Genomic DNA, 14935 nt, shown 5'->3' with positions numbered 1-14935 from the left:
AGAGGGCAGTAAATTGCGAGTGTTTTGCGACCGTACATTTGTACATGGCTATGCAGTCGCCATTAGAAAGGGAACGCCCCTTTCTAACAGCGAGTTGCTAAACACTGTTTTGTAAGTCGCAATTTATTTGCAACTCGCAAAATAGTGTTTGTACATTGGCCACAGGTATTTAGCATGCGTAAATGGGTCTTAAACTCGTTTGTGCATGCTAAAAACCGTCGTACATCTGGCCCCTTGTTTACTATTCACAAAGGCATTTTACAAGTAGCATGTTTACAACTGCAGAGTCTCTCCAAATAAAATGATAGGACAGTATAACACTTCCTGATTGTTTTTTTATTTAATTCTTTTTATAGAACTTCTCACCTTAATAAGAAGTGTAAGATATTTTTACATTACAGACCTATTCTACAAAGACAATAAATCATAGCATTGTGTAAATTAATGTACAATAAATGCTATAGAAGACAATGAGGTTTACAAGGTGTAATAGGCACATATAATCCATTCTGATACACATTATACGTTAAGAGTGCTTTTTGTGGAGAACCACTAAAAAAAATCAGGATTTAAAATGTAAAGCAGTGGTTGTCAGTACTAATAAGACTGTATTATTATCCAAAGAACTCTTTTGAGCAAACTTAAAATAACAAAAGATTGGGAAAAGAAAACAATACAATCGTAAACCTTTGCCTTGCAGTTTGCATGCAGTTCCTTGATGCAGATTCATAGCTCGCTGTGCTATATTAGAATAATTGCAATTTATAAACTGCAAAAGAATCTCTATTTCAAAACCAGCAATCCACTAAACTAAAATACAAATTTGTAATCTGTATTTACATTTTACGGTTTGCAATAGCGAATACACCCTCTATGCTACTTTATCATGAGTCAAAACTATGAGTAGACAAAACACAGACCAAGTGCGAAAACCACCAATTTTCTTACCATTATTATTCAACCCTGAACATTGCTGGGCACAAAAAGTTCTTTGCCGCAAGTGCTTTAACTCTATAATATTTGTTTTTAATGTAGAATGTTTGTTACAAATTAAGTAAGGTACAACACATTGTATGCCACATTTGACCTTGTTGCCAATTTTTTCTACAACAGAGACTCCACCCCCTTACTGCTACCACACCTAAACCCTCAATGTATAGGATCTCAGGGTAATTGCACACTCTACTTGCAATAGTTGATGGAATCTGCTCATTACCAATAATATCCTGTACAACATGTTTTAATGACAGGGTACTGTCGAGATCATTCACGGTTACATCTCTGGTACTTAACCAGAAACACGAAACTGAGCAATTCCACAGAAGAAAAGCAAAGTCTTACCTGGTCCAAGACAGAAGGACGCTATCACAGCAAGAATAACCACAATGCTGAGATACGGGAGCCACGAGGCACGGTCCTGCAAATGAAATGGACATACATTGAAAACAATTATGCATTGAAATGAGATACACATAATGAATTTAGGATAACAAATCATTGTGATGTCAATTAAGTAAGCAATAGAAATGAAAAGGCCACCATCTCTCTCCGACTCTGTGTCTATGGGTTATTCTTCACTGCATAACATTTTCTCATGGCAATTTCATCTGGGTCCAGGAGGTAACAGAGTGTCTTACATAGGACCGGTATACAGGTGATTGCTACATATAACAGTTGTATAATGTACAAATAATAAATTAATAAGTAGCACTCTTAAAGGACTACTGCTGCACCATGACAAGACGTCATGGTGCTGCAAGGACAAAACAGCAAGAACTAATTACACTTTCCTAAAATAAAGATAGGACCAGATCTAAGAAGCTCTGGCATAGAGTTCCAAATTCTGACTGCTCTGAAAGAAAACGAACAGCCTCGAATTCAGCGTTTTATTATCATCAGAACCTGCAGAAGGGGAGTGTTGGGCACGAGCTGGTCTTTAAGGCAATAGCTTGGTTCTCAAATCGGTCTGCTAGGCTCTCTCAAGAAAACACAGGACTTTTTTTAGATATTGGATGTCATAGGAAGAGCAGAGGATAACGGCATGCTGACTCTTTGCTTGGTAAGTTCAAACTCTGTCTAGCATCTGCATTTTAAACAATCTGCAGCCTGTTAAGCAAATACACCGGAAGGCCCAAATACAGAGAATTCCCATAATCCAAACTTGAAGTGTTCAGGGCCAGATCCACCTTATTCTTTGCTGAGACAAAAAAAGAGGGAGAACCTTATGTATGGGTCTAAGTATAGTGAAACATGTTGATGAGACCGCTGGAAAAAAAATCATCTAAAGTGACACAACCCCCATCATGCCAGCAGTCTATAGCCGTCGACTGTCTATTTGTGTCAATGGGCCAATTTTCCAGACATCAAGGTACAGTGCATAAGCCACTCCTTGGAGCAACCCCCGCACTGCCCGTTCCGATAGCCGACAGACCAGCTTGATCACATGAGGTCCCATACGTTTTGTTAATACAGAGTAATAGGAACACCAAATTAGCACCACCATACATGCCCGACAGTAGGGATATTTTCAAGTTTGGTTCTTGATCGAAACTGGGATGTCAAATAGTACATTTCGAGATCCGGTACATCTATGACTGCTCCCCCGTCCAACTGTAATTTGAGTGTAGCAAACCTACCCCGCATTATTCCTCAGCCCACAGTTTTTAAAGCAGGAGATGGTCTAGTTTGCAGAAATATCGCAAAGATTTTTGCTAATACATACAAACAGCGAGAGAGTGCCACCATTCAGAGCTATTTTTGCCACCAAAGGGAATTTTAGGGTGTTCCAAAATTGAATGAATGGGGGGAAGTTTGGGAGTATGTGACCGATATTGAGTATTGTGGAGGACTGACATTATGTGTCCTCCATAGAAGGCCCACCACAGGAAGCAGCGCAAGCTCCACATTCTTGCCCAAATGGGAACAACAAAGATTTTAATTGGTTCACATGTAACCCCAAGAGCTCTCCAAATTCCCCATCACTTTTAGCATATATATCTGGTTGGCATAGGTAAACCATTGCATCAACTGTATGCAGTGGCTCCACATGTGTCATCAGACCCACTTGTATTCCCCTGTCTTCCAGTACCAGTCACAGTCTACACGCCACCAGCTTCATCGCCAGGGCAATGAGTAAGGGGAACATGGGGCATCCGTGATGGGTCCCCTGTTGTAAATGAATTGCCTCTGGAAAATGGCATCCACTATGGACCAGTCCCAGCTGCATAGTGTACAGTAGTTTGTATCATTCTATGAATTTGGGGCCCAACCCCACTCAACCAAGCACCAGCTACAGATAGACCCAGGAGACAGAATCAAATGCTTTTTTCATGATTAAAACGGCCAGAGCATACTGATCATGATCAAGACAGGGCGCATGGAGAACATGTGATAATCAGCATAGATCAAAGGGTATTTCTGTGGGGAATTAATCTCAATTGATCAGGGTGGATCAGCTTCTGAAGATGACAATATAGGCATTTAGCAAGAATCTGGCCAAGTATTTTTGGTGTATGTTCAATAATGAAAGAGGGAGATAGAAGATGAGATCCAATAGATTCTTTCCCGGCTTTGTTATCAGTACGACAGGGGTTTCTCACATGGTGGGCAGGAGTATGCCCCGTGCAAAGACTTCTAAATACACTGGCAATAATTTGTCAGCCATGGTCACTGGGAATGTTCTGAATAGCTCTGCGAGCAGTCCACCCCACCTCCTCCCTGGGTTTTTGCTGTTGTAAGGGAATCTATGACTTGTAGTATTTTGTGTTTGATAATGGGGCCCTCCAGAGCCTACCTTTCAGCGAACTCTAAAAGTTTCAATGGTAACATATTCAAATATGTGGCCATTAGATTCTCCAGGGACCAACCAGGAAATGCAGGAACGCCATCAGTATCTCATTTATGACTTGTTGGGCATGAACAGCTATCCCGACTGATCCCTAATTGCCAGTATGTGGTCAGAGTAGTGTTCCTGTTTAATCATTCTGGCTAGTAAACGAGCCGCCCTGTCCCCTTCCATATGGAGTCTGTGGCTCTAGGTGAGTACATGCTTTTTCAGCCATTCGCAAGAGGCGCAAAGCTGTTTTTTGATCTCACATCACTCAGTGAGGTTAGACTGATCATATGGCAGTACCCTTTCCAGTGTCGCTAATGATTCTTCTTGTAATGTCAGGTCCTGTTCGAAGGTCTGTCAGATACCCATACTGGTAGCCATACCTACTCCCCTGGGCACCAGCTTCATGTGGTCCCATTCCGTCGTTCTCTGTTGGGCACTCTCCCAGTTGTGTTCAAATTAATCAATTAATACTTCTGCTATCATTTCCCTATAGATTGGATCCATTAGGGACTCTGCCCTCATCCCCCCAGCAGGATAAGGGGCATTTGCCTAATCAGAGAATACAACAGGAGGCGGCGTGAGTGATCTGAATTGTATCTGGCCAAATAAGTCATGTTTATCACCTGTGCAGTCTTGATTCCGGTCCAGGGAAGACATGGCTTGGCAGTTCGGGCTGGACTGTTCCCATGAGGCACAGGGTCAGACTGATTTGCATATGGCCATGTCTGAACTGGGGTGGCAGAGTGAGCTAAAGAACGGTGATGGATTAAACCCAGATCAGTTGACTGGGGGTGAGTGTTTGTATTGTCAACGCTCCGTCCATCACCCCCTTTCTTTATTACCTGTTCAGTCACCTCCACCTCCACCTGTGTGAGAAAATAGTCCAGTCTTGTGTATGTATCTTCCACCGGTATGTAGCAAGAGTATATTAGAGCGCGCAGATGTTGAGCCCTCCAGAAGTCTATGTGCCCCACCCCCTGTATCATCCATTTCATGGCTTCATTTAGCCATTTAGCCTAGGTTTAGTCCCTAGCAGCAGAGGGCAGTGGTCCATTGTGCCACCAAAGACACAAAGACATCAAAGACACAGTTACAGTCACTTGCTATGATCAGCTCAGTAGGGAGGAATTTCTGAGCTGTCAACAGCACATCCCCTAAAAAAGGCCCGGTCATCTACATTGAGCAGACAACCCTCGTGTGCATCTATGGTCCCATGTAGTATAAAATATTGCCTTTCCATTTCCACACATACCTGCAGTTTCTGAAAAGAGACCACCGGAGCCACCCAGATGAGGGTCCCCCTGCGAACCCAGAGTAGGAGATAGCATAAATATGGCCCCATGACTTACGCTGCAGGGCGACATAGATGCGTCTCTTGTAAGAACGCAATTGACATCCTGTGCCACCTTAGGAAGGTGAGGATTCTATGGCATTTCTCGGGTCAATTTAGATCACAAACCTTCCACGTAAGGAACTTCTATTCCTGTCCCAGGCCCATCATGACCAAGTGCAACAAAGACTACGGCCCTCCCACCAGGCCATAGTGGTGTTGACAATGCAAAACAAAAGGTACCGGCATTCGGAGCAAGTCCTAAACAACAAAAAGAAGCACAACCATGAAACTAAAGAACAACATTTTCAAACCCCTTCCTCTACCACAATCAGGCAGAGTGTGCAGAACACCTTCCAGCCCAACCATAGGACAGAAGGAGTCTGGTCACCACCCCGAGTCCCAATCACTTCCACCCCATGGAGCAAGGTGATAGAGTAGTGTACACCCCACATGGTGTTTAGCAGTTAATATCAAGACTAGTCTCCGTGCATGTCTCAGTAACCCACATAAATCAATTAACATGGAACAGTTACAGAAACAATCAAGCTTGTACACAGTGGTATAACATTATGGGTAGGTCGCTGAGTACAGTCGGTATCTTCTACCTCAGACCACCTCAGTTCATCGGACACAGACTTCGCCATTCCGGAGCACCATGGCGGGTGGGTGTGTGTTCATAGGCACATCAAATCTGAAGTAAACAATGCATGCTGGGGTCCCAACAGGGCACACGTAGGATCTCCCTGGTCCCAGTCAGCACTATCCAGCATCTGTGCTGTCGCTCAAAGTTTCAGGCACCAGTGGGACCTGGGAGAATGAGTCACAGTCCATCGAACCAGACACCTCCAGCCATTGGGTGCCATCGAGGCACATAACGTTTCTATCCCAGCAGGTACTCCCAGTCGCTCCAGTTCCTTTTGAGGCATTTTCTTGTTGTGGCCAGAGCATATCACTGTCCCCACATGGGGACCATGTCTCCCCGTAGCACTTGTAGAGCCCTTTTGGCACAGGGTGTCCTGCCAGTACAGCACTTCTTGTGGGGACTTGTAAGAATTCATCTGGCCATCATACTTTGTGCAATTTGCTGAGAAACAGCATGCTCCTTTTGATAGTACATTCTCTCAATTTTGATTTCACCAACACAAAGGTATGGAGCAGGTTCTGAGCTTTAAGAGTGTAATTGGGATAAATGAAAATGTGTTTGTACTCTTACCTGGGGGGGCAGCGAGTGCGCACATGTTGTAGGATAGCACCACAGTCGCAATGGTTTAACATACAAACTATGATGGCTCCTAGATGTATTCACGGGCTTGGGGCCGCCAGCAGCACCTTATGCGCCCACTCAATGGTGGAGAAGTTAGATTTTTAGAGGAACAGCTTCTCAAAAGGGCCCTTCGCCCATTCTTGTGAAGCCTACCAGTCGTATATTGTCTCTTCTGGAGCATCCTTAAGCATCATCCAGGCGCTCCTCCTCTTGCTTGGCACTATATTTCAGTCCTTAGACTATGGCTCATAATGATTTAACTTTTTAAAGCCTCAACGTCGTCTTCTGCAGCTGTGGTGTGATCTGAGATTTTGCTAAGGGACAGGAGAAGATGATTAATCTCCATAGCCATTGTGTTCATCTTGCATTCTATGGCAATTCAAGAGCCGTAAACTGCTGCTTGGAGCACTGCAGTGGTGGGACCCCAGTCCACTGCATCTGTGGACCAAATCTGGTCATGTTCCAAATGTAGTGTCTCTGGCCTCAACACCGTGTACTGGTCTATTTTGTTGGTCTGGGTAATCTTCGCTCCCTTGTCTTTTCCCATTATTGAGAGTGGCCTAGAAGGGCCTTCCATTGTGTGAGATATGAAGTTGCCCACTTTCACAATCTCCAGGCTAGGCCCCAGGCAGTACTAGCTGATCAAACTCCAGAGTACCAGGCACATTGTGCAGCTTCTCTTCAGGGCTCCATCAGCCCGGGAGAGTGGAATCTCGCCCTTGCAGTCAGTGTCGCAGTACCTCGAGCATCGCCCCTGTGGCCCTGCACATGCAGTTGCAGTAGTTCAAGCGAGTGAGGCAGCTTGTGGTCGCTGCCCCAGCCAAGAAAGGAGCCCAGATGCACAGCCCAGAGCGGAGGACCACAGCAAGATTCTCCACAGGCCTCCTATACAAGGGTCAGCGCCCAGCTATGCGTCACGGACATTATGTCTTCTAGACATCAGGGAAAGGTTCCCACCATAGGCTAATTAGGAACGCAGTCTTATCCACCGGGATTTGGCGTGTCAGGGTGACAGAGCCAGGATGTGTGTCAGCAGGTTTAGCCTTTACGTGCAGCATAGAGTAGGGGCTCACTCCATCCGACGAGTGTGAAGCTCGAAGGGGCGCCCACAAGATTAGTAGATGGAGCAGGGAACCCCCTCACCCCCGGGTTAGGTTCGTGCCACCCACAGCGCATCGCCTAAGCCAGGATATGGTGTGGGGCTTGCAGAAATCAGTGCTCACAGAGGAGCTGCAGTCCATCAACTGGTCGCCGCCGGGAAAGTGAGTCACCACCCGCAGCTCCCAGTGCTCACAGAGGAGCTGCAGTCCATCAACTGGTCGCCGCCGGGAAAGTGAGTCACCACCCGCAGCTCCCACTCGTGTCACACAGCAATATTCGTTCTCAGGAAGGGCAGCTCACTTTCATTTTGGACATTTATAAAGCGCTTGGAAGTACGCCCACCGGCGTGTCCCCGCGCTGTGATAAGTAAGAAGCTGAGGTTCCACCCACCCTCCCCGCCGACTACCTGCTAAACAGAATGGTCTTGAGTTTTTTTCTGAAAATCAATTCTGATGGCTCCAAACGCAGGCTTGAAGGAAGAGCATTCCAGTGTTTGGCCGCCAGATGCCTAAAAGATCTACCCCCCATGCGGGCTTTCCTTACTCTTGGTATCGTTAAGAGCCCTGTGCAGGAGGATCGAAGGCTACGTGTGGGTTCATACACGGTCACCAAGTTCCTGAGCAACGCAGGAGCCTTGCCATTCACAATACGATGGCATGTGGAGAGAGTTTTAAATTCAACCCGACTGGCAACTGGAAGCCAGTGAAGTGCGTGGAGCGCGGGTTTGGAGGGGGATCTCCTGGGGAGCCTCAACACCAAACGGGCAGCCGCATTTTGCAGCACCTGAAGTCGCCCGATGGCCCTGCTGGAGGCACCCAGATATAATAGGTTGCCATAATCGAGGCGCGATATATTAAAAGGTGGAGGTGGTTCCCGTTCATCTCCCTGCCCACTCTGGCAGTCTGCTAGGCCCGGTATGTCTGGGTCCACCTCAAAAGCAGGTCAGCAATCCCAATCTCTAGGGCACCACTCTTTGTGCCGAGTCCAATGGTAAAATGTTCACTCCTCCTTGACTCATCGTGCAGGATCGCCCACCGGGTGCACCTGCTTGGTCAGGACGTCTGTCAGTCACAATCCTTGAGTGCGGCGCTGCTCGGCTCAGGCCTAGAAGTATTGAGATGCCTCCAGCAAGGATTATGCAGGATTTTCAGCTCTGTGATGGGAGCTAACAGGGTTTGCAACTAGGTGGCCATCTTGCCAGGCCACTCCCCCAGGCACTTGGTCCTTGCGGGATCAGTTGAAAAGCCAGGTCTCGAGACATTTTCTGAATTCCAGGAGAGAGAATGATGTCCGGGGCGAAGGGGAAGGTCGTTTCAGGACTTGGTGGCGAGCTAGGAGAAGGATCCTCCTCCACTGTATCTTCAGCGGATGCGGGGAGTGTGTGCAAGTGCGAACGAGGTGCAGAACAGGTGCCTGGAAGGTTGTTGGAAATTTAGGTGGTGGTTGATGTATGCTGGCCCTTGTTCATGGAGGGCCTAGTAGACGCATCTCAGCATTCTTTATGAGGCCTCCTGGAGAAGGAGAAAATCCTTTTTAAGTCTGCCACAATAATGTTGATATTTTCATTGTCTCACAAGGCTACCTCTTTTTTAGGTCTCGTAGCGAAAACACAGCGCGTCAGCGCTGTGTCTCGCTAGAGATCTATTGTTAGCTACTGTGCTTCCCAGGAGACAGTCCCGGCCGCGCGCATCGCCTTGGAGCTGATTTGAAACTGGAACGCGCGCTGTGGCCAGGCGCTGTCTCCTGGGAAGCTCAAGCACCACACACGCATGCGCATACACACACACAAGCGCCCATGCACCCACGCACATACATACATACAGAGACACCCCCCCCTGACACATACACACACGCGCGCGCACACACACACACAAGTGCACCGAGGCCCCCCCTCCCCCGCCGTCATCGTTGCTCGCATACACACACACACGAGCATACACACACACACAAGTGCACCAAGCCCCCCCAGCCTTTTGGAACTTACCTGGCCAATGTCGGGGACTCTGCTCTGAGCACGCGGCGCCCAACCTCCTGCTGGCGCGGCCCCGGGGCTCTACACCGCTCACAGGAGCCCCGGGCCGCGAGACGCAGCGACTCCGCCTGCCTCCTCTTCCGGTGTGGACGTGGCCCCGCCCCCTTCACAGGCGACCGTGCCTGACTTCCGGGGCGGCCGCGGCGGACTTCCGGGGGCATTTAGGATGCTGCTGCTGATTTCTCTGTCCTCCGTGTATTCCGTCCGTGGATTTTTTCCGTCTTCTGTTTTTGTTGTTTACGTGTCCTGTCGTTTCCGTGTACCGACGTGCATGGTGCCAACATAGCTTTAAAGCGACCGGCAGTGTACTTGTGTCTTCAATAATGGTGCATTGCCGTGTGTCTACTTCACACACAATCTCACCCGAGGGATGTCACATAATAAGTTTAAAGTAATGCAGTGACTGCGGGGGTGTGTATAGAATAGTGACCATATTATTTGTAGCCATACAGATGTACATTTTGATTAATAAAATGACCAAGAACGCAGCGGACTTACATTATAAATGATAGATCTGTTCCCAGGAACGTCACGTGGAGTGCACTAATAACAATGCGCCAACTTTGATCTGCGGCCTAGTAAGTACTTTTTATCTAGTTCACCAAGTGTTCCTCTATTCCTACAGAAGCTTGGGTTTTACAAATACATAACATATCCTATGTTGCTTTACAAGGAAGGCTGAGAGGTAGGTGGTGAGTGTGGGTATGTTTTCGGCGGCCAGTTTATTTTAGGGCACAGATGCATTCTTCAGGTTTTCAGACACCCGGACGTTCGATAGACTCGGCGGTAAGATTAATGCAACTTTGAATTTTGTGTTCCTTGTGTTCTCTTTCTTGTATGACTATCTGCATGTGGAATCCAACTGTGAAAAAACAGGCCAGGGCAGGACACTTCCATCCCAGAACTTCAATTAGGTAGTGACTAACTATCACACTCTCACAGGCTCTCCCTCTCTCACACTCTCTCTAACACTCTCACAAACTCTCACTCTCTCACTGACACTCTTACTTACACTAACTCTCACTCTCACTGACTCACTTACACTAACTCTCTCACTCACACTGACTCACTCACACTGACTCACTCACACTGACTCTCACTCACACTGACTCTCACTCACACTGACACTCACTCGCACTGATTCTCTCACTATCACTGACAGACTCTCCCACTCTCTCACTCACTGTCACTACCAGACTCTCACTGACTGACTCTCCCACTCACTAACTCACTTACTCACTGTCCAGACTCACTGACCAACTCACCCACTCTCTCTCACTCACTAACTGACTCTCTCACTCGCCCACTCATTCTCACTCACCACTCATTCTCACTCACTGACTCACTCACTCACTCACTCACTCTCAACACATATTGCAGTCCAAATGCAATAGGTGTCACATTTACGAAAGTTATAACTATTGGCATTGTCATACACAATGCCAATAACTCAAACTTTAATGCTGCGAGACCTATTGCATTGTAAATGCTTGTTCATTAAGGGACACAATTTTGAGTAAAATTGGAATAAAAATTTGTCTGAGTTAAACTACCTCAAAGATTTTATTTTTTAAATTTGTAACAGGAATACTGGGTTAGTTCCAATTTGAACTAAGGTGGCATTTTTCCCTCCAACCTATGCCTGCGCAGGACCATAAACTTTAAACACAATATCTCAAACTGGACAACTCAGTTATGTAACCAGCTCGATATAATATGATCATATGAAACACCAATATGGGACCTGCAGACCAGCTCAAAGGTGCCAGCTTACTAAAAACCATAAACTTTCTCTCAGACTTCTTCGTCTATCACACGAGTAAGTGCTGTGATCCATTACATGATAAAGCACCGCGGAGGTCCCCACGCACAACATCGAAACACTTCGCACAGAGGAACAATAAACACAAAGAAATCAACACCCTTCCAACCTCACACCGTACATGGTGTAATATGCAGCCAATGTAGGCAAGCACCTCATTCCCCTACATGGGGTAGGTAGTAAGTGCTATATAAAAGCTTCAATAGAGTAAGTATACAGAAGAGGGCTCACAAACAGACCACTAATCTACAATAAATAAAAATGAACTTACATTACAGAAAACTGAATTTGAAACCTTGTTATTCTAATATGTTATAATTTATTTCATATTACCAAACTATCACTGGCAATCCTTTAACATTTACATTGTACAATAATATTGTATGATTTGTGTCACATGCATAATAAATCCGTCAGTAAAGCAAACACCTGCTTTTTTGTTAAATTGGGAGTCAGAAATATTACAAGAATTCAGCACTGGTACATTTTACAATAGTCTCCCTGAAATTTCTTCTCTATGCACAAACTGCTTGGCATTGCGATTCACCAATTAACGCCGCGCACACTGAATGAGGCTGCTACACTGAATGAGGCTGCTACACTGAATGAGGCTGCTACACTGAATGAGGCTGCTAACGATGAAACGGACTCCGCGGTCTTAATGACTACACTGACAGGCCCCCAAGTACTGTCCAGGTAAGAGTTCAGCAGCATAATTTGTGCCTAAAAAAGCTAAAGGGACATCCTATCTAACGTCCATTCTGTTTCTGTGATAAATGATGAGAGTGACATTTATTTTCTCTTTTCCTCCCTGTGACTGACACATCTTCCAAACAAATAAAGATGGCGTTATTTCACTAGCTTCAGTTTACCCTTCATCTCTGGTGATTTGAAGAGTTTAAAAAACAGCGGGTTAGTGTTTGAAATTGGATGTCTTTATCTTTTTGCTGCAGACCGAATGTGTGCCGTGTTGGAAAAAGCAATTTATCCAGGTAACAGCGGGTACTGAAAATCTTGGTCCACTGGAAACCGTCGTCCTACAAACCTGTTTTTTCGGAGTGCAGAACTGATTTTGTACAGCTCAGTGCTGGCAGAGGGCCGATCCAATTCCCTGTGCCTGGTGTATTCATCAGCTGAAGAAGAAAAGTGCTGTGTGCAATGAGGGGTGCAGGGTCTGCCTCATTGAGATTAATGGGGCAGAAACTGCTCTGAGCCTCCTTCAGTCGATTAGTGAATGCAGAATAGAATCCCTGTAATGGACGGCGGATCATCCCAGCTTTTACAGTGTCCTGGGATTGGGAACCCCTCACCAGAAAGGTGTAATGACACAGAATGGTACCTACTATAATAAACTGGATGAGCAGCTTGTGTAATAAACTGGATGAGCAGCTTGTGTAATAAACTGGATGAGCAGCTTGTGTAATAAACTGGATGAGCAGCTTGCAGGAATCCGATGACTCTGTGCTCTGCCCAGTGCCACAAGACTGCCCAAGCCCACAGTGGAAGAAGGTTGAAATTGATAGCTTCCATTTTGTGAATGGTGAGAGCCTGCCCTTAGCAGCCAGGATGTGTTCCTTGTTTTGCTGGCTGCAAGAGTAGTGGCAAAACATTTATGTATTCCCTTGTGAGAGACAACGAGGGAGGAGAACTCTTGCCCACCCATTTCCCTTTACGACTCCTAAGAACTAGCTGTGGAAGGAAACCAAAGCCATTTCTGAAACGTCATGCCTTTTATACATTATGAACTGCACAAAGGCAGCTGCATCTTCCAGCACTGTCTTTGTACTTGCAAAGCTAGTTAGTTACACAGACCCCTGTTTTATTGCATGCTAATTCCGAGTGGGCTATGACAACTCGTTTCTGAAAGTGGAATATTTATTTGTGAGTAATTCAGCCCTATCAACTGAATAAACGCACTCTATTTAGATCAAAATACAGTAATCCAAGCCTAATTCCTGGCTGCTGGGGCACAAGCAGCAGAGGATTCCCCATCAAAATATAAGCTAAGATAAAGCAGTACCACTGTACTATGAAATATGATAGATCAAAACACAACACAAAACAATTTCCAACACAACAAAAAGACGTTAATATGCAGAACCACATACAAAATGATTATAAGCAGAGAAAACGGTCCACAAAATCACAAAACTCCAATTGTACATCACTGCTCATGGTTGACTGAGACCTAAGTGTGATTTCAAACCAGCAACAAGGCAGTCTGGATTGGTAGGCCAAGTGGGTCAGATCAATCAACGTGTTTACCATGGGATGTACGTTTCTTTTTCTGATTCTCACAATTGTCGGATTGGGCATGGCTGGGAGCTGAGGCTGGTGAGTGCCTCTCAAAGTTGAATGCATTGCTGATGAGCTCCCACCGAAACCTTCACTATTGATGCTTAAAGCTTACAGTGCGACAAAGCAGGATTTCATAGCCACCAAGTCTTCTTTGCCACTGAAGTTGATGTGCTAACTCGTATTTACCTTTGACCATAATAAAACATTTTTTATTCTTGAAATCCTCCTGCAGCGCAAGGTTGGATTCTGTATCTGACCAAGGATTAAGATCACAAAATAAAATGAAATGATGGACGGAGTGTTGAAACTTTTCAAACACTCACCCCCAGTCACAGATCTGGGTTTAATCCATTGTTACTTTGCTCACCATGTCACCCAGGATGGGCCCAGCCATATGCAAATCAGTCTTGACTCTGATCCCCATGGAAACACCCCAGCCCAAACTGCCAAACCAGGTCCTCCCTGGACGGGAAACAAGCATCCTTGGACCCGTTTCTCAGTATCACCCTGCATCCCTAAAGTTGAACGGGGACAAGACAGAGGTCCTGGTCTTTGGCAAAGACCAGGGCATGTGGTCAGGTGAGTGGTGGCCTCCTTCTTTAGGCATCTGCCCCACACCTACACAATCTGCCAGGAACCTTGGTGTCTTTGACACCCAGCTCTCTATGGAGCTTCAGGTCAACAGAACGGTGGCTACCTGTTGGGGCGTCATCAGGACCCTGAAAAGGATTGTCCATTATCTTTCCCCACAGGCACGGAAACAGGTGGTGATCGCCCTTGTTGGCTCAAGGCTCGATTACTGTAATTCACTCTACGCCGGGGCCAATAAGGGCCTTCTGCAGCGCTTGCAGGTCATACAAAATGCGGCAGCGCGTTTCGCCCTTGCCCTGCCTTGGCTGTCATCTATGACCTTGGCGAGGAAGAATCTCCATTGGCTCCCCATTCCCTCAAGGATCACGTTCAAACTTCTCTGTCTAACATATAAGGCTTTAAGTGCAGGTTCGGCTGATGCCCTTGGATCCCTACTTACTAGATATGTCCCGAATAGATGCCTTCGCTCCAGTGAGCTCAATCAACTGGTAATCCCTCGAGCCAAGAAGGCTAGATGGGGGAGTAAAGCTTTTTCCATTCTGGCACCCCAGATGTGGAACTCACTCCCCCTGGAGATCAAGTCACTGCCATCTCTTGACCTTTTCAGGAAGTCATTGAAAACTTGGCTTTTTATTGAAGCATACCAGTAAGCTCTGTTT

At 46.2% G+C, this 14935-nt stretch overlaps 1 protein-coding gene across 2 annotated transcripts in view; it reads right to left on the bottom strand.

Annotated features, from left to right (window-relative positions):
* SLC2A9 (solute carrier family 2 member 9) overlaps positions 1-14935 on the bottom strand; it is a 1599887-nt gene that overhangs the window by 501594 nt on the left and 1083358 nt on the right. For both annotated transcript variants that reach the window (XM_086964092.1, XM_086964093.1), the window contains exon 11: positions 1342-1417. In XM_086964092.1, coding sequence (XP_086820218.1) covers positions 1342-1417 — 76 coding nt within the window. The remainder of the gene's footprint in view (positions 1-1341; positions 1418-14935) is intronic.

Source organism: Lissotriton vulgaris, chromosome 3_2 (genome assembly GCF_964263255.1).
Source record: "Lissotriton vulgaris chromosome 3_2, aLisVul1.2, whole genome shotgun sequence".
Taxonomy (NCBI): domain Eukaryota; kingdom Metazoa; phylum Chordata; class Amphibia; order Caudata; family Salamandridae; genus Lissotriton; species Lissotriton vulgaris.
This window is presented reverse-complemented; position numbering and strand designations above follow the sequence as displayed.